The sequence below is a fragment of the Phyllobates terribilis genome, unplaced genomic scaffold, assembly GCF_046119375.1.
Source record: "Phyllobates terribilis strain yellow unplaced genomic scaffold, ASM4611937v1 Scaffold_259__1_contigs__length_2703414, whole genome shotgun sequence".
NCBI lineage: Eukaryota > Metazoa > Chordata > Amphibia > Anura > Dendrobatidae > Phyllobates > Phyllobates terribilis.
The window spans coordinates 2,337,996-2,365,885 of record NW_027363019.1 but is presented as its reverse complement, the minus strand read 5'-3'; the positions used below and the strand labels follow the sequence as shown (position 1 = coordinate 2,365,885).

The 27,890-nt window shown below is 44.3% G+C and overlaps 2 protein-coding genes across 3 annotated transcripts in view; both read left to right on the top strand.

The window, feature by feature from the left end:
• The window catches only part of LOC141219268 (uncharacterized), a 100,725-nt gene extending 73,356 nt beyond the window's left edge, over positions 1–27,369 (top strand). The window contains exons 5-6 of the mRNA XM_073666043.1: positions 26,171–26,312; positions 26,565–27,369. Coding sequence (XP_073522144.1) covers positions 26,171–26,312; positions 26,565–27,352 — 930 coding nt within the window. The 3' untranslated portion in view covers positions 27,353–27,369. The remainder of the gene's footprint in view (positions 1–26,170; positions 26,313–26,564) is intronic.
• Positions 2,571–17,341, top strand: LOC141219275 (gastrula zinc finger protein XlCGF66.1-like). 2 transcript variants are annotated; one of them, XM_073666051.1, is made up of 6 exons: positions 2,571–2,703; positions 3,358–3,498; positions 3,818–3,997; positions 4,716–4,836; positions 6,631–6,697; positions 13,920–17,341. In XM_073666051.1, the coding sequence occupies exons 2-5, from the start codon at positions 3,415–3,417 to the stop codon at positions 6,660–6,662; spliced, it is 417 nt and encodes a 138-aa protein (XP_073522152.1). In that variant the 5' UTR covers positions 2,571–2,703; positions 3,358–3,414; the 3' UTR covers positions 6,663–6,697; positions 13,920–17,341. The 2 variants fall into 2 exon arrangements, with proteins under 2 accessions (XP_073522152.1, XP_073522151.1); XM_073666050.1 differs by lacking the exon at positions 13,920–17,341 and having other exon boundaries at positions 6,631–6,829.
• Positions 27,370–27,890: the final 521 nt, after the last annotated feature.

Sequence of the window (27,890 nt, the reverse complement as noted above, 5' to 3'; positions counted from 1 at the left end):
TTTGAAAAGTCTGACGATGTGGACTTCAAAGGAAGGAAACATAAGTGAGGGAACTGGGGGGATGACCTGGAAAGCACATTGTGAGGAAAGGAGCAAACCAACACCTCCACCTTGTGTATTCTCAGGTCTGGTTGTATGTGAAAATTTCAGCCCACCAAATGAGAGAGCAGCAGCTGCGGTGGTGTCTGAATGCTGGATCCAGATTTTTGTAATAGCCAGAAGGTTAAGGGAATTAGAGAGGAAAAAATGGTGAGTGTAAGTTAGTTTGTTACACACAGACCGTGCGTTCCAGAGGGCACAATAGAAAGCAATAAGAGAGGGCATGCACTGAATGTTACTAAGATTAGCAGGGTTTCCATATGCAGCTGGAGAAGAGTGGTGTATGCTAGTGGAGGGAGGACCAGGGTTGGGGGAATGTGTTAAAGGGTGGGCGAGATGTGAGAAAGCAGAAGTTAAAACAAGTAAGATAATAATCATCGTACCATTTAACTATACGCACCAAAGTCTAAAAAACATATATCATAATTCACCCACAGCACATTCTAATTCTCCTCTGTATATCATAAATGGGAAGGAAAAATTATTGACCTAATTTATATATTATTTATTTTACATTTTTCGCAATCTCCACTTCTAAATCTGTATCTGCCGCCTGCAGTCTATCAGCAGTCAACAAGATTAAATCCAGGGAACACTTATTAATCTGCTGGAATTGATCGCAGAAAGTCCCATCCTCTGAAAACAGAGTGGGGCGCAGATGGACTCGCAGTCCTCGCGATAGGCGTTTTTCTCCACAGTATTCCATTAAAGTTGCAGCATGAAGTTCATAGGAGACTCACCTTTTGGATTCTTTTCCCAGTCACGTCTCCTGAATTCACTTGTGGATATTTTGAGAAAGTCCGTAGATATCGTTGTCTGAGACAGAATACCAGGTGATAGAACAAGTGAGTGCTCCTAGGAGAGGAGGCGGTATTAAGAGAAGGTTATTAAGGAGGGAAGCCTTCTGGATATTGACTGTAAATCGTCTGTCTCCTAAAGGCCTGAATCTAGAGTATAATGTGAGTCCGTCAGTAGAGCTGGGGGACAAATGTTCCCTTTCTCTTCTTTCTTCTTGCAGACAGTACAGACACGGTGGTCTCGCTGGAGCGCAGATACCGCATTGTGCACTAACACATCTATGGTTATAGAAATGATCGGGGTCAGGAATGAAGTTGAGATTTGATGAAGGTTTTTTATGGATAGAGCAACATTGGATTCCGGGGAAGAAGCTTTCACATTACTATTTGTGGCTTCGGCTCTTATGTTGTGATAATGTCGGTATACTCATTGTTTTTCAGTATGTAGACAGTGATCAGGTCATAGAAGGGTTATGGGTTTAGAATTGCTTTCATTTCTCATTGGGTGAATATTTTAATATCTGAACGGACGACTAAATTATCAGCATTAGAACATTTTAATAACATTTTTTAAAATTAAAAAAATAGGAGAAAAAAAAAAAATGAAAAATTCTCCAGACCCTGATCACAAGATGGCGCCGAGAACTCTGCACAACAACATGGAGAGGAGGAGATGGCGCGGGAGGATGCTGAGGCTGAGTCGCACCCGGGAGAACCTGAGCCTACGTAAAGACAGGTATCTGTACAACTCCGCTCTGCTATACAAGACACAGACGTATCTCTTAGGCCGGGGGTCCCACTAGCGTACGGTATGCGATGCGAGACCCCCCGATGCGATATGCTAATGACACTCGCTGCTGCTCTGCTGCGAGCGGGAGCCGAATGTCAGTGCTCCATGCTCTGATCCTCTCGCACGGCTGCGGAGGGGACGGGGAAATCACTATCTCCATCTCCTCTGCTGCTGGCATTGGTGGGAATCGCACTGCACTTGGGTGGTATCTGAGTGCAGCGCGATGTTTCACACGCACCTGTAGATTATATGGGTGCAGAGCTGGAAAACAAAACGCCGCTGAGCAGAGAATCCGAGGATTACTGGGTCCGGACGCAGTCTGGGGTTTTATCAGATTGAAGTGAGAGCGAGCCCTGACTGGGGAAACAGATGAACTTACTATAGATGTGGACCTGATGAGACTGCTGGACTTACAGAACCTCCGGGAGCAGAGAAATCCTCATCACTGGAGAAAGCGGCCACTATGTGACGTCAGAGGGAGGAGGAGCCGGAGGAGCGACTGCGCCGGGATCATCTGCAGATCTGGGCGGGGCAATGACCCATGAGGGGGAGGAGCTGCGGTGACGTCATCACTGTCACATGACCGAAGCCTCATCACAGCTCCTTCACCATTATAATAACTTTATAGTTTATAGAATCATTACAGTCTGTGAGGAAACACTGCGGAGCCAATCAGAGCAGAGACAACAGGCCGGGACAGATAGCTTCTGCGCGCTGCCTCCAACAACCAGCAGAGGGCAGCAACACAGAGACAGCGTGTGATCCTGACTATGAGACAGAGAGACGGCGGAGGGGGAGAGAGACACCACAGGAAGAGGCTGCTGCACTGAGAGCGGAGGACCTGTGGTGACGTCACCGTCATGTGATCAGGGGCGGAGCTCAGGAAAGGTAGAGACTACATACACCTGGGCTAAATGACGTCATACCCATGTGACTTGATGTCACCGGAAGAGGCGGGGCTCTGCTCTCCATTGCTCTCTGCTGCTGAGGCTGTGGTGATTACACCGAGGAGCTGAGGTGATTTGGGGGCGCAGATAAGTGGATGTTCCTGTATAGAGGCTGCACAGGGAGCGGGGGGGATTCTGTAGGTGCGAGACTGCGTGGGTGAGGAGGGGGTCCTGTTACTTGCATGGAATCTCCCTGACCCCCTGCTGCTGGTGTAGTTACCACCGTGACCGTCCCCCGCTGGCGATGTGGTTACCACGGTGACCGCCCCCCCCTGCTGGCAGTGTAGTTACCATGGTGACCATCCCCCCCCACTGGCGGTGTAGTTACCATGGTGACCACCCCCCCTTGCTGGCGGTGTAGTTACCATGGTGACCATCCCCCCGCTGGCGGTGTAGTTACCATGGTGACCATCCCCCTGCTGGCGGTGTAGTTACCATGGTGACCATCCCCCTGCTGGCGGTGTAGTTACCATGGTGACCATCCCCCCCCTTGCTGGCGGTGTAGTTACCATGGTGACCATCCCCCCGCTGGCGGTGTGGTTACCACGGTGACCGTCCTCCTACGAGGCTGATAATGAGCCGTCAGATCGGTGGAGGAGGCCGCGGTGGAGTTTGTGACTTTTCCTCCTGATTCTTCCTGATAAATGTCGGATATTTGGGGCAGAATTCAGTGATTGTCGTTATATCGTCTCCTGTGATCTCCATCTTCTCCTTTATCATGAAGACGCCAGCAGGACGAGATCCCTCCAGCTGATCCAGTGCTCATCCCTCCTTCTCCTGAATGACCCCGAGGATGGACGAGGACGAGACCACCAGAAGATTATTACACTTCACCCTGGAGATCATCTCCCTGCTGAGCGGAGAGGTAACTCCTCTACATTTCTATCAGCTTTATTGTGTTATGGAACAAGTCCGACATTGGGAAGAGGAAATCCAGAAGAGGAAGAGAAGGATTCTTTACTGTAAGAGCAGTGATTGTGTGCAGCTCTCTGCCAGGAGGAGTTGTCATGGGGATTCCCTATAAGAGCTGTAGAGGGGCCTGGATGTCTGTCCTGAGTGTAATAATATTCCAGGTTATGGCCCCAGATTACTGGAGACGGTTATTGATCCCGGGATTTCTACTGATTGTCAGATCTGGAGTCGGGAAGGAATTCTTCTCCCTAAGTGTCTCTCTCCATACACAGGATTACACAATAGTGAGGAAGACACCGGGGGAGGGTGTGACTCCCATCATCCATCTCCAGGAGTCAGGAGGGCGGAGCCCGGGCCCCATCACAGAGCCTCCCCCGCACCCCCCGATACATGAGAGGAAGAGGAAGATCCTAGAGCTCAGCAACAAGATGATTGAGCTACTGAGCGGAGAGGTGACTGCTGGGACATTATACTGGACGGCACTGGAGGATTCTGGGTGATGAACGGAGAGGTGACTGCTGGGACATTATACAGAACAGCACTGGAGGATTCTGGGTGATGACCGGAGAGGTGACTGCTGGGACATTATACAGGACAGCACTGGAGGATTCTGGGTGATGACCGGAGAGGTGATTGCTGGGACATTATACAGGACAGCACTGGAGGATTCTGGGTGATGACCGGAGAGTTGACTGCTGGGACATTATACAGGACAGCACTGGAGGATTCTGGGTGATGACCGGAGAGGTGATTGCTGGGACTTTATACAGGGCAGCACTGGAGGATTCTGGGCGATGACCGGAGAGGTGACTGCTGGGACATTATACAGGACAGCACTGGAGGATTCTGGGTGATGAGCAGAGAGGTGACTGCTGGGACATTATACAGGAGAGCACTGGAGGATTCTGGGTGATGAGCAGAGAGGTGACTGCTGGGACATTATACAGGACAGCACTGGAGGATTCTGGGTGATGTCCGGAGAGGTGACTGCTGGGACATTATACAGGACGGCACTGGAGGATTCTGGGTGATGTCCGGAGAGGTGACTGCTGGGACATTATACAGGACGGCACTGGAGGATTCTGGGTGATGAGCGGAGAGGTGACTGCTGGGACATTATACAGGACAGCACTGGAGGATTCTGGGTGATGACGGTGTCGTTGTTGTCAGGTTCCTATAAGGTGTCAGGACGTCGCTGTCTATCTCTCCATGGAGGAGTGGGAGTATCTAGAAGGACACCAGGATCGGTATCAGGAGGTGATGATGGAGGAGCTCCGGCCTCTTAAACCAGGTTCGCTGTAGATGACGTGTAATGATGAATCTCCCATTTTCGGCTTTTCTCCTCTTTTTTTGCCTTGCACATGTGACTCTTGCGCTGATGTTCTCGCTCCCTCCCTGTCTCGTCTTCTCCTCTCCCCTCCCCCATCGCTCACACAGGAGAGTGATTGTCAGCAGCGTTTGATTTTAGATTCTGTGGATATATCAGCAGATTTCCGATTGTGTTTGGAGGACAATGAAGCCTCATAAGGCGACAGCAGAAGAAATATTAGGAAGATTCATCTCTTCATGACATAATGGCCGATCAGTAATGAGGGCTATGAAGGGTCGTTCCTCCTGAGCTTGTTGGGGTCTCAGGACTCCTGTTCTGGTGACTGATGGGGTCCTTTGTCCCCTGATCCGACGTCCCACACTGGGCGGTTACTCTGGTGACGTCCCTCCCCCGGTATCAGTATGGTACAATATAAGGGAGGGCCCTGCTCACAGTCTACATGTTAGGGGGGAATAGAAGGAGTTTCGTATCGGACACGACCAGAATAAGATGTTACACGTCTCTGAGGTCTCAGATTTGTAGTGATTTACATTTATTGTGCATTGTTCCTTACAGGGAACCTGTCTGGTTGGATATCGCCAATAACATGCACATATGGGGTTAATCTGCTGGTTAATAGCATTAGGGAGGTGCCCGGCCGCTGTACTCAGTGTGTGGCACCCGGAAGCCGCCGGCTTTCAGTCATGCAGGCGCCAACGCACCTACTGTCACCGTACGCAGCACTGAGCGGCGTCTGTAACTGCGCCCGGGACTGAGACTGGCAGCCGGCTCAGCAGTGCATCAATACAGAGCGACCGTCACTCAGTGTCGGGGCACAGTTACAGCTGTCGCTCACAGTGGTGACTGTAGCTACACCTTCTTGATTCCTTGGGATTACAGTCTGGCCTATGCATTTTTTGTGAGGGTGGTAGTAGTGGCGAGGGACTGTTGTGTTCCTACACCCTGGCTCCCTGACAAAGACAAATGTCCCCATTCTCCTGTGCTGTGCGTGTGGTGCAGAACACTCACGTGTTGGTCGCAGATCTCTGCCGTTTTCGGTTTTCCTCTTCAGTAACCGCCGCACACACGATAGGGGACTTCCACTCCGTTTTATAAAAAAGAACTTTACTTAACAGTCCAACTTCACCATGAGGGAACACGCAGTATTGGGCGCATCCTTTTCCAGGTGCACAGTTCATTGCACAGCATATGTTAATATTCACCGTCTGTTTCTCCTGAGATGTCCCTTCCATAGTGCACCTCTTTGGCCTCTGAGACCCTCGCAGTTTTTAGAGTCCCGTTCCATTTCCTCTGTACTATTCCCCGTCTGACTTCCCCTTCTGGGAAGATTTTGAGACAAGTTACTCTGCTGACTCCTGTGGACCGTAGGCCCCGAACATTAAGGGAAAGTCGTTTTAGAGTTCCTGACTAACGTTCCTCTGCTGCTGGTCGGACCGGGTTTCTGTGCCCCCTGGACCTCCAGCTACTGCTCTGTCACATCCCTCCCTCAGAACTAACTGACAGGAAAAACCGTTACTCCGCCCTGGCCTAATCTCCTCCCCTTTTGACTGGGCCGATCACCAATCCTCCTTCGGTTGCTGGGCAGACTTCCCCGTTACTCCCCTGCTGCAGTCACTAAACCTCCTGGTAACTACTCCGGCTCCTCCTGCTCTGCAGCTATTGCTAAACACAGTAACTGTTTCTATCCTAAACTATTGCGTTCACCACTACACTGTACCCAATTCCTAATAATAATAATACGTTTCATTTATATAGTGCCAACATATTCCGCAGCACTTTACAATTAAGCGGGGACATGTACAGACAATAAATTCAATACAAGGTAAGACAGTTTAAACAGTTACATTAGGAGCGAGGGTCCGGCCGCTCGCACGCTTACATTCTACAAGGGAATGGGGGGACACAGTAGGTGCAAAGTGCTTGTTATTTCAGGTCTGACAATTATAATAAATAGGGATTTTCATATAAAGCTGCATGATCCGGTCATCAGCCCGTATGTATAAGTGCAATAATCTAGTATCGAATGCAGTTATCGTGTGCATGGAGGGTGTGGAGACAGATGAAGAGTAGGGAGCAGATTCTGAATAATATTTAGAAGGAGGGGACAAGGGAAAGTTGGTTTACTGAGTTGTTGAGGTGGTCGGCTTGTTTAAAGAGATGGGTTTTTAAAGCGCACTTGAAGACATGGGGGCTAGGCATCAGTCAGATCGTCAGGGGTAGAGCATTCCAGAGAACTGGCGCAGCACGAGAGACGGAGGTGCGAGGTTCAGATTATGAGGGATGTTAGTCTTAGGTTATTTGTAGAACGGAGGGCACGTGTAGGGCGATAGGCAGAGATGAGAGAAGAGATGTAAGGCGGTACAGAACTGTGGAGAACTTTGTGGGTGAGAGCGATGAGTTTATATTGGACCCTGTAGCGAATGGGCAACCAGTGTAATGACTGGCACAAGATGGAAGCATCGGTGAAGCGGCTGGACAGAAATACGACCCTGGCTGCCACAGTCAGGACGGATTGGAGAGGAGAAAGTTTGGTAAGCGGAAGACCAATCAGAAGAGAGTTGCAGTAGTCCAAACGAGAGTAAATAAGAGCGACAGTAAGAATTTTAGCAGTTTCAAAGGTGAGAAAAGGTCGGATTCTGGAGATGTTTTTAAGATGCAGGTGACAAGAGCGAGCGAGTGATCGGATATAGGGAGTAAAGGAAAGGTTAGTGTCGAATATGACCCCAAGGCAGCGGCCGTGCTGCTTGGGAGTTATGGTTGAACCCTCCAAGGTAATTTCGATGTTAGGCAGAGTTGGGTTAGTAAAGGGGAGAAACACGAGGAGTTCAGTTTTAGAGAGATTCAGTTTAAGATAGAGGGAGGACATGATGTTAGAGACAGCAGACAGACAGTCCTTGGTATTTTGTATTAGGGTAGGGGTGATGTCAGGGGAAGAACTGTATAATTGGGTGTCTTCAGCATAGAGATGACACTGAAACCCAAGTCTGCTGATTGTTTGTCCAAAAGGGGCAGTGTATAGAGAGAAGAGGAGGGGGCCTAGGACTGAGCCCTGCGGAACTCCTACTATAAGGGGCTGAGGAGAGGAAGAGGAGCCGGCAAAAGATACAGTGAAGGAGGGTCAGAGAGGTAGAAGAACCAGGAGAGAATGGTTTCCTTGAGGCCTATAGAGTGGAGCATAGTGAGGAGGAGCTGGTGATCCACAGTGTCAAATGTGGCAGAGAGATCCAGGAGAATCAGCAGGGAGCAGTGACCTTTGGATTTAGCTGTTAGTAGATCATTAGAGACTTTAGTGAGGGCAGTTTCAGTGGAGTGTAAGGAGCGGAATTCAGATTGTAGAGGGTCGAGGAGTTATCTGAGAGATAGCGGATTAGACGGGAGTGGACCAAGCGTTCCAGGAGTTTAGAGATGTAAGGAAGATTAGAGACAGGTCTGTAGTTAGCAGTGCAGTTCTGGTCCAGGGATGGCTATTTAAGTAAAGGGGTTATGATGGCATGTTTAAATGAGGGAAAGATACCTGAAGAAAGAGAGAGGTTAAATATTTTAGTCAGGTGAGTGGTGATCACCGGTGAGAGAGACTGCAGCAGATGTGAAGGAATGGGGTCACTGTTGCTGGTTGTAGGTCGAGAAGAAATGAGAAGCTGGGTAACTTCTTCTTCTGTGACAGGCTCAAAGATGGCTAGTGAGCTTGAAGTGCAGCAGGGAAGGGGATCCAGGCACTGAGGAGATTGGGCTGAGATGTCCTGATGGATGTGGTTGATTTTTTCTAGGAAATAAGTGGCCAGATCCTCACCGCTGAGGCTGGTGGTAGCAGCCTGTGCATTAGGTTTTAGGAGGCAGTTTAAGGTTTCAAAAAGTCATTTTGGATTGTTGGATAGTGAAGTGATGAGGGGGGTGAAGTAGGATTGTTTGGCCATATGAAGGGCAGAGTTATAGGTTTTGAGCATGAATTTATAGTGGATGAAGTCCTCTGCTAAAAGAGATTTTCTCCACTGCCGCTCAGCACACCTAGAGCAACGCTGAAGAAAACGTATTTGCATTGTGTGCCAGGGCTGCCGTTGTCTGTGTCGGGTCTTTCTGCGTGTAGAAGATGCTGCTTCATCTAGGGTTCTCTTCACTGTATTATTGTAGTGTGACAATGGCAAGTCTAGACAGGAGATGGGGGCTGAAGATGTGTGGAGATTGTCCATAAGCTGCTGGGTATTAATGGCACGTGTTTTCCTATAAGTGTGGTAAGTGGGGGGTGTCCCGGGTGAGGAGACAGTTCTTGACAGAGAAGGAAAGAAGGTTGTGGTCTGAGAGCAGGAGAGGGGAGTTAGTAAAGTCATGCAGCGAGCATAGACAGGAGAAAACCAGGTCCAGAGTATTCCCATCTTCATGTGTAGGAGAGTTAGTAACCTATGAGAGGCAGATTGGGAGAGGAGATCATTGATGGGGATGTTAAAGTCTCCCATGATGAGGGTGGGGATGTCACAGGATAGAAAGTGAGGAAGCCAGGTGGCAAAGTGATCCAGGAACTGGCGGGAGGGGCCTGGAGGGCGATACACAACCACCACTCACAGGGAGAAGGGTTTGAAGAGTCTGACGGTGTGGACTTCAAAGGAAGGAAACATTAAGTGAGTGAACCGGGGTGGGGGTGACCTGGAAAGCACATTGTGGTGAAAGGAGCAAACCAACACCTCCACCCTGTCTATTCTCAGGTCTGGCCATATGTGAAAATTTCAATCCACCAAATGAGAGAGCAGCAGCTGTGGTGGTGTCTGAATGCTGGATCCAGATTTTTGTAATAGCCAGAAGGTGAAGGGAATTGCTGAGGAAAAAATCGTGAATGTAAGTTAGTTTGTTACACACAGACCGTGCGTTCCAGAGAGCACAATGAAAGCAATAGGAGAGGGAAAGCACTGAATGTTACTAAGATTAGCAGGGTTTCTATATGCAGCTGGAGGAGAGTATATGCTAGTGCAGGGAGGCCCAGGGTTGGGGGAGATGTCGCCTGCAACTAGGAGAAGGAGAGAAAAAGAGAAAGAGCAGGTGGTGCAATGATTTGTATGAACGTTTTGAGTGCTGTATGGAGGTAGTGGATGGTTTGGAGTGGGTGAGAAATGTCAGTAGAGCCTCAGAGTTATACATGAGAGAGGGGAGAAGGGAGGGGTGGATATGGAGAGAGTGCATAGAATGTGTTAAAAGGCGGACGAGATGTGAGAAAGCAGAAGTTAAAACAAGTAAGAGGCAGATTGCTATGACTAATGCATAATGCAATACAACTGACCAAGAAGCAGCATGTTTGTATGAATATCTTATGCACCTTACCTGTCTCCTGCCCTGTCCAACTGCCTTGGTATAACTGCTTAATAAAAGCACTTTAAGCTATTGCACTTAGTCTGTTGCACGCGTGACCCAACATGCGTGCTATCCTGAGCCAGAGCTGAATATATATGAATTGAAATGTCTGCTAACATGCAGCATCTAATCTAATACTCTATCTATATATACTCACCCTATAACTAACACATCAGACATTAGGTCACATACATACTCATATATAAACACAGGGTACAGCAATATGTGCAGAAAGAGGGAAGAGGCGCATGACCGTCCTGGTCACCCTCTTACACATTTCCTCCCCCGTGATATTAATATCTCACTCCTCTGCTACGTGTTATCTCTTCTGAAATTTGCATTGTATTTCCATGTTACTTGCAATGCTCTGCAGCTAATCACTGGTATATACACTGCTCAAAAAAATAAAGGGAACACTTAACAGAATATAACTCCAAGTGAATGAAACTTCTGTGAAATCAAACTGTCCACTTAGGAAGCAACACTGATTGACAATCAATTTCACATGCTGTTGTGCAAATTGAATAGACAATAGATGGAAATTATTGGCAATTATCAAGACACCCTCAATAAAGGAGTGGTTCTGCAGGTGGGGACCACAGACCACATCTCAGTACCAATGCTTTCTGGCTGATGTTTTGGTCACTTTTGAACATGTAAACCTGCCACCGTTTCACTCAGGTGCGCCAGTTACGTTGCCTTCAAAAGCCTTTGTTGCGCCTTCACCCAGGCTTGCATTGTACAGAGCCTCCTGCTCTGCCGCTTAGCAAACAAACCACTGACACACCCAAACCTTTGCTGAAGGTTTTTTAATTGATTCTGTGGCCATGAGCCACTTGTAAGACTCGGCTGGAGGGAGTGGACCGCCCCACTGCCACCTGCAGATCACTCCCAAAATAAAAGCCCACGCTGGGTTTTCTTAAATCCAACTTGGTCAAATAGTTTGACCAAGTCCAAACTTTACTTTTATTTTGCTCTGCAACCACAGGTGTTTCTGTGATTCCAGTGCACTCCAGCGGGTTCAATGTGCCTCTATGCGCATCCTAGGGTATACATACCGTCCCTCGCATATAATTCCCCTCACTGCCTCACGACTGTAGTAAATAGATAAAAACTGTTACGGGTCCGGGTGGTGGAACCTCTGTGCCGCGGTGCAAGGAGGGACCCAGAGGGGCGTAACTAAGTATCAACCCGAACCGACCCTGGTCGGATGGCGGCTAACAACTCCGTGACCAGGGAGGATCCGAGCAGAGGGACCAGGTGCTACTCTGGGGACGACCTTGTAAGAGATCAGGTGGCTCCCACGGGTCAGATGGCTAGGACTGACCGGTATGATGGATGGATACAGCAATCAGGCTGAAGTCTCTGGTATAGCTGACAGGTGGTCACGGTACGTGACAGCAGAGCAGGTAGTAGTCTCTAAGTTTACCAGGCGGGTGGTCACGGCAAGTGACGGCAGGAGCCTCCAGGTAGGCTATCAGGTGGTCACGGCAAGTGACGGCCAAGCAGGGTAAAGTCTCTAGGCTAGCAGGCAGGTGGTCATCACGGTAAGTGATGGCAGAGCCTCCAGGTAGGCTAGCAGGTAACAGACGGGTAACAGGCGAGCACTTCCAGGTGAGCGGGTTAGCAAGCACGGCAGGTAGCAGGCAGGTGACAGGCAGGTGCTTCCTGGTAAGCAGGTGGACTTTAATAGACAGACTGGCGGATGACCGGAGACAGACTGTCGGGCTGGAGAGTAGACAAGCTGGCAGACAGGACTGATAGTCAGGCTGGCAACGGGACCTGAGGGCTGAAGCAGAGGTAAGTATACTTGTGCAACAACTTTTGCTCGGACACCTCCATTTTGGTGGAGGTGCCTTATATATGGGAGGTCCTCCGGCAATTGGCCGGGGACTCCTTAGGACGGCACACGCGGCCCCTGTAAGAGAGAGGGAGCGCGCGCCCTAAGCACAGTGCCCGGGAAGGAGCGCGCGCCGGCCGCTGCAGGAAGAGGAGCGCTGGAGGACGCCGCGCGGGGAGGTGAGAGGGACGGCGTCTCTGCCTGGCAGTAGGCCGATGCTACAAAAACCTGTGATCCCAATGTATTACCTGTGACAATACAGCTTTTCTTCTCAGTTATTCCAGACGATTAGATTTGTTCAATCAAGAGGAATGGCATTTATAGAAGGGCCGGATGATTTTCTCACAGTGAATGTCATTGTAGGTTAAAATAATTGATAAAGAATGTAGAACTTGTGGAGACCGGTTGGACTTGATGGACCTGAGTCTTATTTAAACCTATATAACTATGTATTCAAGGGGTTAACCGCAAAGGTCAGAGTTTAAGCGCCGATCGCTGCAGGTACAGGTAGATGCTGGATTTTGGGAAGGGATTAAATACTTTATAGGAAAATAAAAAAAAGATCTTCAGCTCACCTGGCCCAGCTTGCCCAGTCCTCCTTTCCATGATCTCGGTGCTCGGAATTAGTCCATCCCCATCTGGGAGAAAAATCTTCAGTGAAAGCAAAAAATAGTATTCCAGCACACGATGTAGAAAAATTAAAAAAAGCCTTTATTTAATCCATCGTTAAAAAATACAATTCCAACAGAAATAAAAGCGTGTGTAGGCTTACGCGTTTCGGATCATATTTGACCCTTAGTCATAGCATAAAGTACTGAATAAATGTTGCACTTTTCAAGGAAAAACTGTCAAGGGAAGCTGCCAAGGGTAAAGGCCCCGTCACACTAAGCGATGCAGCAGCGATCCCGACAACGATACGACCTGTCAGGGATCGTTGCTGCATCGCTAATACATCGCTGGTGAGCTGTCAAACAGGCAGGCTCACTAGCGATCAGGGGAGCAGCGATATCGTGGAAAGAATCGTTCCACGATGTCCTGCTCCCGTTACCAGCCTGCTGCTTAAGCAGGAGCAGGCTGGTAACTATGGTAAACATCGGGTTACTAAGTGCGCGTGTGCCCCTAGTAACCCGCTGTTTACCTTGGATACTACTCTGCTATGGTGCGCGGGAGGTTACCGTTCACCTTAGCAGAGTCGTATCCATGATAAACATCGGGTTACTAGGGGCACACGCGCACTTAGTAACCCAATGTTTATCATGGATATTACTCTGCTAAGGTGAACGGTAACCTCCCGCGCACCATAGCAGAGTGGTATCCAAGGTAAACAGCGGGTTACTAAGTGCGCGCGTGCCCCTAGTTACCCGATGTTTACCATGGTTACCAGCCAGATCGTTGGTCCCGCTGGTCACACACAGCGATGTGTGCTGGCCAGCGGGAGGCCAACGACCAAAAAATGGTCCAGGACACTTTGCAGCGATCAGCGACCTCACAGCAGGGGCCTGATCGCTGCAAAGTGTTACACATAGCGACATCGCTGGTGAGTCACCAAAACCGTGACACAGCAGCGATCTCGCTAGCGATATCGCTATGTGAGACGGGGGCTTAAGACCCCCCAAAATCAGCTGTGATATCAGCATCACTAATTCAAGGCTAGCAGTGATCTAAACACTAGTTTAACCCTATAGTACATTCATCCTCTACAAACATATAACAATGTGAACTGTCACTTAGTAATGCACTAATTATTTGATCACTTATTACCCAAGTTTTTTATATATGTGAATTCATTGAATAAACAATTGATACACTATTTAAATATATATGTAACAATAAGAGCTTCTAAAGATATCTAACATTTGATTTCAAGGGCATACTTTTCCCAAAAGAAAGGTCAGGCAGATTTAAGACACAACATGCAACAATTGGAGAAACTCCTGTCTACACACCTGAGAACCTGGTGGGATCATACCATGTTTGAAAAATATGTAGAAAATTTGATGATTCCCAGAGGACTAAGAATACAAAAACAGTCTACTGTTCAATTTGATGAAGTTTTCCAAAAAGAATGGAATGACATTTTGACGGGATGTTCCCTTAATCTTATGGAGCTCCTTATAGATTATGAACAAAAAAAAGTGAAAGAGCTGGATCTAAAAATCAAAGAAATAGAAAATTCTTTGACAGAATTTTTAGACAATGCCACATATAAGAAGCTGAGGTCTGACATTATGGACAGATTGGAAAAATTAGAGGATACTATTGTTGAGAATAAACAAAAAAAAATATGAAAGAGATGTTAAAGATTATGAGACCGGACATGTGTATGACTGGTGACCCCCGCAAAGACCCTATAGAAATCCTAGATCTCCAAAGAAACCAAAATCAATTTTAAAAGGTCAAAGTGGCAATAAGATCCCAGGCAGTGGAGGGACACCACGAGTCACTTTTAGCTCCTCTGAACCAGAAACGACAGATGGGGAAACGGAAGAAGATGAAAATGATTGTTATGGTTTAGGAGAAGGATCTAGTGGGGCAAAAAACGGTGTAGCTCCAAACCCAGATCCAAATCAAAATCCTGCAGGAGAGCGGGGCGTAAGCACAGATCTAAAACACAACTACAGGACGAGATACCGCAAATAAATCAGTTTACGGTCCTAAATCAATCTGCATGTATCCTTACGAACAATGAATTGAAAATATTGCGCAAAGGGCTTAACTTTGTGCCAAAGGACAATGGTGACTTTTTTTCTACAATCTTGGATGTCAACAAATTTGTGAGAAGACTATCAGGAAACATTTTTTTGACCAGGATCAATCAGCTGCTGAAACTAATCCTTCTTTTTTGCCAGTTAATGAGTATGCAGGACTTTCGTTTAAAGAACAAGTTACCCTGACAGAACTTAATTACTTATCTGATTTTTCACAAAGGGACAATCTTGTTGGTGATAAGTGTTGTTTCTAAAGTGCCAAACATAGATTTTTATCCCTTACAATCAAGAGCCCCCATTATGGATGAGTTTCAGCTTTCTGTGGAATGGGAATTAAAATCTATATTTTCTAATTGTAATAAGGGGGATAATCTATCTAAGGGAGAAAGACAAGCACTAAAAAGTATACAAAACAACCCAAACATTGTAGTGAAGAATGCTGATAAGGGGGGATCAGTGGTAATATTGGATAAGACCCTATATGTAAGAGAGGTTAATAATATTTTAAATGACAGCCACTCATACAGAAAAATTGATGGGGATCCAACCCGAACTATAGAGGAAAAATTGGGGAAAATCCTACAAGAGGGGGTAGATTTAGGTATTCTTAATTTAAAACAAAAAGAATTCCTATTACCAGAAAATCCCCAAATTCCTATTTTTCATGCCCTACCAAAAACTCATAAAGGGCTTTTTCCTCCTCCATTTAGGCCTATAGTGTCGGGTGTGGATTCACTATTGGAAAGACTAGGTTCCTGGCTAGATGGGAGACTGCAACCATTGGTAGTTATGTCACCCAGCTATTTGAAAGACAGCAAACATGTACTATCAGTAATGCTACATCAGAACTGGGATGAAAATCTCATGTGGATTACCTGTGATGTAAAAACATTATATTCTTGCATTCCACATGGTTTAGCTATGCAAGCATTGACAGATCAACTAAACACGTATTCCAATTATTCTGATGTAATGAAAGAATTTATTCTGGATGTCACTCTATTTTTGCTTCAGAATAATTACTTTAAATTCTCCCACCAGTTCTATGTACAGTGTCAGGGATGTTCCATGGGAGCCAAATTCTCCCCGTCCCTGGCAAATCTGTACATGAACTGGTGGGAGTCCAAATTTATCTACTCTGAATCTAACCCTTATTCAGACTGCATAGAACAATACCTGCGTTTTATAGATGACATTTTGGTAGTGTGGAAAGGATCAGATGATTTAGTCCCTGGTTTTAATGATTACATTAATGATAATGATTTAAATCTGTCTTTTACAGTAGATACCAATAGAGATACCATTTCCTTTCTGGATATAAAGCTGAGTGGAGATAGGTTGAATAGGAAAGTAGACTGTCAGCTCTTCCGCAAAAAAATCTCAGGAAATTCTATTTTGCTTCCAGTCAACACCCACAACATGTAATCAGGAATATCCCCACCGGGGAGTTTATCAGAGCTCGGAGGTGTTGTACTGGCCATAGTATATATAAGGAAGAATGTGACAACATTAAAAAGAGACTCCAGCACAGGGGCTATAATCATAAAACCATTGAAAAAGCTGAAATAAAAGCTAATGAAAAAAGCAGAGATCACTATCTACTCCAGACAAAAAAATCAGACCGGAAAGATTTCTCTAAAGAAATGATCTTCTCCACCACATATCATAGCAATTATTATAAAGTAATTAATGTTTTAAGAAAACATCTACCATTATTAACTACTGACAGTACCCTTAGAGAAATTCTAAAAAATGGTTGTAAATTTGTTCCAAAAAAATCCCTGACAATAGGAAATGTAATCTCCCCGAGTGACCTCCGAGAAAACACAGGTAACATAGGTCGCACATGGTTGTCCACTAAGGGCTCATTCAGATGCGGGCAGAAGTCATGCGGTTTATGCAAATTCATGATAAATAATAACAAGTCTGTCATAAGTAATGAGGGTCAAGTATTTAATCTTAAGACTTTCATGAATTGTGCCGCTGACCACTGTGTCTATATCATTTTTTGCACAATATGCAGAAAACAATATGTGGGATCTACAAGCCGTAGTGTAAGAAAAAGACTGTCGGAGCACATTTATGACATTAATAATGTCACTACCCGCAGTCTCTCGGGGGCTTCCAAACATTTTTTGTATGAACACAAGGGGGATTTAAGTAGCCTGCGAGTAAGTGCTTTGGAATTTGTTTCTGCTCCCTGGCGAGGTGGAGATAGGGTTAAATTACTCCAGATGACTGAAGCTCGATGGATTCTAAAACTAAATACCAGACACCCAGCAGGACTAAATCTAAAACATGAATTGATGTATCTATATTAAAAATTTTGGGACAAATTGAGGCATTTAACAAATGGAAATACATTTTTTTCTTTTTTTTTTTTTTTCAAGACCGAGAAAAAAAAGGGACAAAAAAACAAACAAAAAAAATAAATAAATAAAAAAAACATAGGAGAAAAAATTGTATTTTTTATTTTTGTGATTAATCTAGGGGACTCTATAACTAATAGTATACAAAATAAAACATGCTAATTACGTTTTGTAATAATTTCCAGCCATTTTCATATGGTTTTAAAGTGGAGAAGTTTTTTTTTGTTTTTGTTTTTCTTTTGGGAAAAGTATGCCCTTGAAATCAAATGTTAGATATCTTTAGAAGCTCTTATTGTTACATATATATTTAAATAGTGCATCAATTGTTTATTCAATGAATTCACATATATAAAAAACTTGGGTAATAAGTGATCAAATAATTAGTGCATTACTAAGTGACAGTTCACATTGTTATATGCTTGTAGAGGATGAATGTACTATAGGGTTAAACTAGTGTTTAGATCACTGCTAGCCTTGAATTAGTGATGCTGATATCACAGCTGATTTTGGGGGGTCTTACCCTTGGCAGCTTCCCTTGACTGTTTTTCCTTGAAAAGTGCAACATTTATTCAGTACTTTATGCTATGACTAAGGGTCAAATATGATCCGAAACGCGTAAGCCTACACACGCTTTTATTTCTGTTGGAATTGTATTTTTTAACGATGGATTAAATAAAGGCTTTTTTTAATTTTTCTACATCGTGTGCTGGAATACTATTTTTTGCTTTCACTTTATAGGAAAATGTATATTTTATTAGAACAGATGTTTTTCGGTCATCCCATCTGAAAATAACTATAAAGTGAAGACCCCGATGGGCTCATACTGGGACCCCCTCACATAGACTCCTCGGGTGCTATTATTTTCAACAATAAAGAGGTTAAATAGCCGGAGGGTTACTTATTTCTAGTTCTCAGAAGGAAAAAATCTCCTCAGTCGACCCCCCCAATGGGGAATCGGCATGTGTCCCTTATTCATTATCCTGTGACTATGACATAAATCTGTGTTGGGAGTCCTCCTATAATCCATGTGGTGACGGCTCGGAGGACCTGCTTCTCCCGCTGCTCAGTGACTGCGCTTCTGTGCACTGCTGATCACCATTATTGGCATCCCTTCATTTTTTTCATGGCCTGTACAGTATCTTCAGAAATAATGAAAGTTACAGTATATCCTTAGGATTTTTTTAATTGGTGGTCCAAAGTAATACAACAATAGAACATTGTTTAACCTCCTTGTGGCAATTTCAAAGAAGAAACCAAATAAGCAGCATGTGCAGCAATAAAGGCCCCCCTAAACCCCTAATTAATACTTGGCAGAAAAACAAGAACCTCCTCCAGCGGTAGCCAAAAATATAAAAAGAGAAGTTTATTGATCACATTAGAAACTGTAGTAGCAAGTCACCAAAAGAGATCCATAGATATTCTATTGTATTTTCTGCTGTTTGTCTCCACTTCCGAGACTGGGACGGCTCCGCGGCGCGCTGCCTTACAGATGAAGACTGCTAATCAACGTTGGGTGAGCTGACTATTCCTTTACCCCATTCCACTCTGTTCTTCAAGTAATTTAATACTTGGTTGCCCACCCTTTGGCATTGCTGACAGCCTCCACACGTTTCTTGTAGCAATCTATAAGCTTCTTGCACTTCTCAGCAGGGATTTTCTCCCACTCTTCCTTTGCAGTTTGTTCGAGCTTTTGAATGTTTCCAGGGTTCTTTTTCCCAACGGCAGATTTCAGCTCACCCCAAAGATTTTCAGTGGGATTGAGGTCTGGACTCATTGCTGGCCATTATAAAACAGTCCATGTTTTTTCTTTTTCAACCCTTTCCTGTGTACTTTCGGATGTGTGCTTTGGGTCATTGTCTTGCTGGAGGACCCATGATCTTTGACTCAAACTACATTTTCTTTCACTGGGTAGGACATTTCGCTCTAAAACCTCTTGATAATGCTCTGATTTCATGATTCCTGTGATATGGTCAAGGCCTCCAGTACCAGATGCTGCAATGCAACCCCACAGCATTGTGGATCCTCCACCATGCTTAAGTGTTGGTAAGGTTTTCTTTCCTTATATAACCTTCATTGCGCCGTCTGTAAACAAACTGTTGCTTTGCATTGCCAAAAAGCTCTATTTTTGTTTCATTTGTCCACAGAACATTTTCCCAGAAGGATTGAGGCTTGTCAAGGTACTCTTTGGCAAAGATCAGTCATTCCTTTTTATGTCTTTTATTCAGCAATGGTTTCTTCCTTGGCCTTCGGACATAAAGTTCTCCTTGGTTTAGTGTGCGGCGAATGGTACTTGTTGAAACCATGACCCGAGACTATTCCAGGTTGGCCTTCAGGTCTTTGGATGTTTGACATGATGTTTTTTTTCCACTATTTCCACCAATCTTCGAAGACCTCTTTTGCCAATTTTCCTCTTTCCAGGGAGGTTCTTGACTGTTCCATGCTTGGCAAACTTATTAATGACATTGCGCCCTGTTAAAACTGGGATACCAAGGTTTTTGGAGATGGCCTTCTACCCTTTGGAAGTCTTGTGTTTGCTAATAGCAGTTCTGATGTCCTCAAGCAGCTCCTTTGTCTAATCCATTGTGACAAAGGAACGGGGCCTACCATGTGGCTTTTTAAAACTCTGAAGTCATCATTCATTGGCTAATTCTTGTCACATGGGCACTGACATCCACAGGAGAATCTCTTTTGTGATTTACCACAGGCGAGTCAAAATGTGTTTCCATACTAAATTAAGGTAAAGGTGGAAATACCAGTGACACAGAAAGCTTTAGATTTTTCTATTTTTCCCTCCCATTGGTTTTTGTTTTAAATTATCATTTGCTCTTTTGTATTTAACATGAGTCTCTATACAAAAAAACCTGTTTCACTTTATTAATTTTTTTCAGGAGATATTCCACATTATGTACTTAAAGCGCATCTGTCAGCAGGATTGTGCTTAGTAAACTGCATAGACTGTCAGGAGGGCGACATTACACTGATTAAAATGATACCTTTTTTGATGAAATCCGTCCTGTGGTTCTTGTGTAATCTTTACTTTCAGTTTGGAGATAATGATATGCTCGTGCTCCAGGGCGACCTGTGGGGGGCGCTCTATCTGGTGCTCTGATTGCATATTCACCTGTATGCTCTTATGGCAGCTCACTGTGCCTTCACTGACCTGCCTCCTATTTTACCTAGCCACACACTACTAGATGCATTATGTAAAATAGGAGGCAGGTCAGTGAACGATAAGTGAGCTGTCATAAGAGCATACAGATGAATATGTAAGCAGAAACCCAGATAGAGCGCCCCCCATAGGCTGCCCCGGAAAACGAGCATATCATTATTTCCAAACTGAAAGTAAAGATTACACAAGAACCACAAGACGGATTTCATCAACCAAGGTATCCGCTGTCTAGCACTCTGAAAATGGTGGAGGCCCACAAAGCAGGAGGAGGCTATGAGCAAAGCGTTTTCAAGTTGCCCTTTCCTCGGTTCAAAATGTAATAAAGAAATGGCAGTTAACAGAAACAGTGGAGGGCAAGATAAGGTCTGGAAGACCAAGCAAATTTTTAGTAGGATTGCTAGAGAGGCAAATCAGAACCCCCGCCTGACTGCAAAAGACCTTCAGAAAGATTTAGCAGACTCTGGAGTTGTGGTACATTGTTGTACTGTTCAGAGACACCTGCACAAATATGGCCTTCATGGAAGAGTCATCAGAAGAAAACCTATCCTGCGACCTCACCATGAAATTCAGCGTCAGAAGTATGCAAAAGTACATCTAAGAAGGTCTGATGCATTTTGGAAACAAGTCTTGTGGACCGATGAGGTTAAAATAGAGCAATGATCAAAGTTGTGTGGAGAAAAAAGGGCACAGAATTTTAGGAAAAGAACATCTCGCAAACCATTAAGCATGGTGGTGGATAAATCCTGCTTTGGGGTTGTGTTGCAGCCAATGGCACAGGGAACGGGTAGGGGGAAGAATGGATTCCATGAAATTTCAGCAAATTCTTGATGCAAGCATAACAGCATCTGCAAAAAAGCTGGAGGTGAAAAGAGGATGGCAAATGATAATGATACTACTAAACACACGTCAAAAGGTGCAAGCTGAAGGTTTTACAATGGCCCTCATAGTCCCCTGATTTGAACATCATTGAAAATCTGTGGCTAGACCTCAAAATAACAGACGATGCAAGATGACCCAAGAATCTCACAGAACTGGAAGAATTCTCCAAAGAAGAATGAATGCATGAAAATCCCTCAAACAAGAATTGAAAGACTATTGTCTGGCTACAAAAAGCATTTACAAGCTGTGATACTTTCAAAAGGGGGCGCTACTAGCTACTAACCTTGCCGGGTGCCAACACTTTTGCATTTGCCCATTTTCCCTTATTGATTTTTTTTTTAAATGTAAAAGATGAAAATATATATAATTTATTATTTATTGTTTTGCCTAAAATACAAAGGAAATGTCATCTTTAACTTTAGGCCGTTTAGAGATTATTTCATCTTCAACTTAACTGTTCACAATAACAGTAATTTTGACCATTGGTGCCCAAACTTTTACATGTCACTGTATTCTGTCACTATGTGTCTCCTACAGATGGACTCATGGAAAGAAATCCACCAGAGAGATGTCCCCGTCCTCTGTATCCCCAGGACTGTCCAGAGAAGAATCACAACATCCCGGAGGATCATCAGGTAGACGGTGCTGAGCCCTGTACCGGATCTGTATATGGGGGGACATTTCTGATCGAGGTCATAGATGTCACAGATTTTGGTTGTTTCTTGTATTGTGCTGATTGTTACATCTGATATATCAGGAGGAAGATCCGACTAAGAATAAAGAGGAGGACGAGACAGAAGAAGAAGCGATGACGAGGGGGGATCAGCCGTGTGTGAGCGACGGGAAGGAGGAGATTCCTGTAGATGTTTCCACAGGTGTGTAATAATGACCGTCGTGTGATGATGACGATGATGACCGGCGTATGACGATGACGATTGGCATGTGACTATGATTAGCGGCGTGTGATGATGATGACTGGCGTATGATGATGATGATTGGCATGTGATTATGATTAGCGGCGTGTGATTATGATGACTGGCTTATGACGATGATGATTGGCATGTGACTATGATTAGCGGCGTGTGATGATGACCGGTGTGTGATATTGTATGAAGTCTCCGGTGCAGTGAAGCTTTATCCGCCGTCCACATCACAGCAGAAGCGTCCGGTGATGGCGCGGCTGCTCCTGTACAGAGTCCGGTTGCGCACCGATGAATAACTGGGCCGCATTCACACCTCTTCTTAATGATTTAATAAGCACATTTTTATTTTTCCTAATTGTGTTTTTTAATATTACTTCCATCTTTTATTTTCATATTATTCTTGCACAAGTCTCATGCTGCCATATAAATGACTGAGCTTGCGATTCGGACAGAACCCCGGGGGAAGATTCCGTATAATGAGGCGCTGTGGACGCCGTCTGGCCTATGATCCAGTGATGTCCATCTTTTTCAGCGTGCATAAAAGCGCAGTCGACCAGAGGCTAGACGGAGTCCAGTGTAACTCTGCTGCCTCATTATTCTGAATGGATCCCTCGGGGGTGTCATCTGAATCATATATTTTGTAGATTTAGATGGAAACCCCGATGTACAGTGGGTGCGGAAAGTATTCAGACCCCTTTAAATTTTTCACTCTCTGTTTTATTGCAGCTATTCAGTAAGTTCTAAAAAGTTCATTTATTTTTCTCATTATAGTACACTCTGCACCACATCTTGACGGAAAAAAAACAAGAAATGTAGAAATTTTTGCAAATTTATTAAAAAAGAAAAACTGAAATATCACATGGTCATAAGTATTCAGACCCCTTGCTCAGTATTGAGTAGAAGCACCTTTTTGAGCTAGTACAGCCATGAGTCTTCTTGGGAATGATGCAACAAGTTTTTCACAACTGGATTTGGGGATCCTCTGCCATTCTTCCTTACAGATCCTCTCCAGTTCCATCAGGTTGGATGGTGAACGTTGGTGGACAGCCATTTTCAGGTCTCTCCAGAGATGCTCAATTGGGTTTAGGTCAGGGCTCTGGCTGGGCCAGTCAAGAATGGTCACAGAGTTGTTCTGAAGCCACTCCTTTTGTCATTTTAGCTGTGTGCTTAGGGTCACTATCTTGTTGGAAGGTGAACCTTCGGCCAAGTCCGAGGTCCAGAGCACTCTGGAAGAGGTTTTCATCCAGGATATCTCTGTACTTGGCTGCATTCATGTTTCCTTCATTTGCAACCAGTCATCCTGTCCGTGCAGCTGAAAAATACCCCCATAGCATGATGCTGCCACCACCATGTTTCACTGTAGGGATTGTATTGGGCAGGTCATGAGCAGTGCCTGGTTTTCTCCACACATACCGGTTAGAATTATCACCAAAAAGTTCTATCTTCGTCTCATCAGACCAGAGAATCTTACTTCTCATAATCTGTGAGTCCTTCATGTGTTTTTGAGCAAACTCTATGCGGGCTTTCATATGTCTTGCACTGAGTAGATCCTTCCATCTGGCCACTCTGCCATAAAGGCCCGACTGGTGGAGGGCTGCAGTGATCGTTGACTTTTGTGAGCTTTCTCCCATCTCCCTACTGCATCACTGGAGCTCAGCCACAGTGATCTTGGGGTTTTTCTTTACCTCTCCTACCAAGGCTCTTCTCCCACGATTGCTCAGTTTGGCTGGACAGCCAGGTCTAGAAAGACTTCTGGTGGTCCCAAACTTCTTCCATTTAAGGATTATGAATGCCACTGTGCTCTTAGGAACCTTGAGTAATGCAGAAATTCTTTTGTAACCTTGGCTAGATCTGTGCCTTTCCACAATTCTGTCTCTGAGCTCCTTGGGCAGTTCCTTTAAGCTCATGATTCTCATTTGGTCTGACATGCACTGTGAGCCATGAGGTCTTATATAGACAGGTGTGTGCCTTTCCAAATCAAGTCCTATCAGTTTAATTAAACACAGCTGGACTCCAATGAAGGAGTAGAACCATCTCAAGGAGGATCACAAGGAAATGGACAGCATGTGAATTAAATATGAGTGTCTGAGCGAAGGATTTGAATACTTATGCCCATGTGATATTTCAGTTTTTCTTTTTTAATAAATCTGCAAAATTGTCTGCATTTCTGTTTTTTTTCAGTCAAGATGGGGTGCAGAGTGTACTTTAATGAGAAAAATAAATGAACTTTTTAGAATTTACCAAATGGCTGCAATGAAACAAAGAGTGAAAAATTTAAAGGGGTCTGAATACTTCCCGTACCCACTGTAAGTGTTCAGCGTACAGCACAGGATAAATATGATCCAAAATGTTCTGTACCCCAAAATGCCACCATTAAGAGCTTCTACTCAACCCACAAAAAACAAGTCCCCACTCGGGTTCATCATCTGTAAACAGTAATATAGGGGGTGTCCATATTACTGGTAGCACAAAGGCTCTGGAAAAGTGACTTGGCTCCCACTTAAAGAAATCCAGTGACATCTGCGCTCCCAAATCCAAATGCCCCCTCCTCCTGGGCCCCACAGTGTGCAGTTACCATCCACATGTTTGGCATTACTGTAGCGGGGAGAGCCAATTTATTTCTCCAGAAAGCACTAGCTGGGAATCATGTACTGGGCGCTACAACGTAAGAGCACTACAATGTACCGGACACTGCAATGTACTGGCCACTATAATGAAATATTTGCATTTTCACTTCACAACATCCATTACTGCTCGTTTCTGGAAAGCACCCATGGAGTCAAATTCATCACTACACCTGTAGATACATTTCCATAGGGGTGTAATTTCCAAACTGGTGTCACTTGAGGGGGGATTCTGCTCTTCTGCCACTTAGGGTCTCTGTATATGGAGTCTGCAAACTGTTCTACTAAAGTTTGTTCTCCAAGAGTCAAATAGTGCTCCGTCCCTCCCGAGTCTCACCGTATGGCTAAGCAGTACTGTACAGCCACATATGGGGTATTGCCCCGTTCAGCTGAAATTGTATAAAATTATGTGGTCATTTTTACCCATTTTCCCTTGTGAAAATGTAAAATCTGGGGCTAAAATAATATTATAGTGGTAAAAATGTAATTTTTTTTTTCTTCACCGTTCAATTGTATAACATTTTGTGAATCACAATTACCTTGCATTCATTGGGAAAGTACGCGGTGGATGCTGGGTGTGAAGCGCGGGGAAACCCCACCCACAGCCCGGCGTCCACCGCGGGGATCGCATCACCAAGTCACGCCTCATTTGACGTGACATCAGGGGAAGCAAGAGCCGGCTGAGGCCGGGGGTCGCGTGATGCCGGTGAGTGGCCAGCGATAGCGCCGCTCACAGCCAATAAAGACAAAGCTAGGTAATTAAAAAAAATCTTCTCTCAATGGGTTAATTACATTGGGGGCATTTTTAATAGTAGTGGACATCTTCTTTAATTACGTGGACACTTTTCTATATTAAGGCCACGATATGAAGCTTGAGAGAGTGAAATGGCACTGGAGGTACATTAAGGGAACCGGTCATCAGTAATTACCACTTAAAGAACTATTTGCCATCTAATCTCTGCCACCCTTGACTTGTGCCAATGTCACCAGTTTATAAGTGTCATTCACTTTACCTGTCATTGTGTTAATGTTATGGCATGTAGTTGTCCTCCTTATTACCGGTACTTTCACTGACGAGGGTCTTCATTGTGAGCGCCATAAAAAACATTTAAAAATCCTTTTTGTGTTGTTGAAAAAATCACATGTAATCTATCTTTCCTCCTTACAGGAAATCCTTGTGAGAATAACGGGTTATCACTAAATTGTAAAAAAGAAGATATCATGAAGCACTCTAATGGAGGAAACCTCATCACCCTTCCTGCACCTCCTGGACTTCACAGCACTTCACTTTCTTATAATCCTCCTAATCATGAGGAATCATCTCCTGAGCAATCTCACATTGTTACCAAAAGTCCAGGGGGCAAAGTGGATTCAAGATTTCAGTGTGACAAGCAATTTACAAAAAGCTCAGATTTTTTAACACACAGAAAACACAAAGGTAAAAAGCCATACTCCTGTTCAGAATGTGGGAAATGCTTTACATATAAATCACAATTTGTTAGACATGAGAGAAATCACACAGGAGAAAAGCCGTATTCATGTTCAAAATGTGGAAAGTCCTTCACAGGTAAAGGAAGTCTTATTATACATCAGAGAATTCACACAGGAGAGAAGCCATTTTCTTGTTCAGAATGTGCGAAATGTTTTAAAAGTAAATCAGAGCTGGTTTTACATCAAAGAAATCACACCGGGGAGAAACCATTTTCATGTTTACAATGTGAAAAATGCTTTACAGGTAAATCAGATCTTGTTAAACATCAGAGAAGTCACACAGGAGAGAAGCCGTATTCATGTTCAGAATGTGTAAAGTCGTTCACGAATAACTGGAGTCTTATTACACATCAGAGAATTCACACAGGAGAGAAGCCATATTCATGTACAGAATGTGGGAAGTCCTTTACAGATAAAGGCAATCTTATTACACATCAGAGAATTCACACAGGAGAGAAGCCATATTCGTGTTCAGAATGTGGGAAATGCTTTACAAATAAAGGGAATCTTATTAGACATCAGAGAAATCACACAGGAGAAAAAACATTTTCATGTTCACTATGTGAGAAGTCCTTCACAAATAAAGGGAATCTTAGTAGACATCAGAGCATTCATACTGGAAAGTCGCCATATTCATGCTCAGAATGTGGGAAGTGTTTTAGTTATAAATCACATCTTGTTAAACATCACAGAATTCACACAGGAGAGAAGCCGTATTCATGTTCAGAATGTGGGAAATCTTTTATGCGTAAATCAATTCTTGCTGCACATAACAGAATTCACACAGGAGAAAAGCCATTTTCTTGTTCAGAATGTGGGAAATGTTTTAAAAGTAAATCAGAACTTGTTATACATCAAAGAATTCACACAGGAGAAAAGCCATTTTCTTGTTCAGAATGTGGGAAATGCTTTACAGGTAAAGGGAATCTTATTACACATCGGAAAATTCACACAGGAGAGAAGCCGTATTCATGCTCATTCTGTGAGAAATGCTTTACAAAAAAAACTTATCTTGTGCAGCATGAGAGAAGTCACACAGGAGAGAAGCCGTATTCATGTTCAGAATGTGGGAAATCTTTTATACATAAATCACACCTTGTAAAACATGAGAGAAGTCAAATGGGAAAGAAAGTGTAATTATGTTCACTGTGTTTTATAAAGTTTAATAAACATTGTTCAGCATAAATGAGTACACACCCTTTGATGAGTAAGATTTTATTTAATAGCTCACTGAACACAAGATTTATTTCTACAATTTTGTCAACACTAAGTTTCATAGAACATTTTTTTGTAATCAAAACATGAAAGTAAGGGTAATAATATAACTCTCATTACAAAACCTTCAGTTTTACTCAAATTAGTTGATGCAAAAATGAGTACACCCCACATCAAAAGCTACTACATCTATTATTTTGTATGGCCTCCATAATTTTAAAGGACGGCCCCAAGTTTTCTAGGCCTGGAATGAACAAGTTAGTGACAATACTATATCTATCTTTTATCTCTTTTTTGATAACGAGCTCTTAGAGCCTGGATGCCGGATGGAGCGATGACAACTTGTCTCTACAGAATTCCCCATAGGTGTTTGGTTGGGTTCAGATCAGGAGACACTTGGCCACTGAATCACTGTCACCCTGTTCTTCAGAAATGTAACAGTGGCCTACCAAGGGAACAG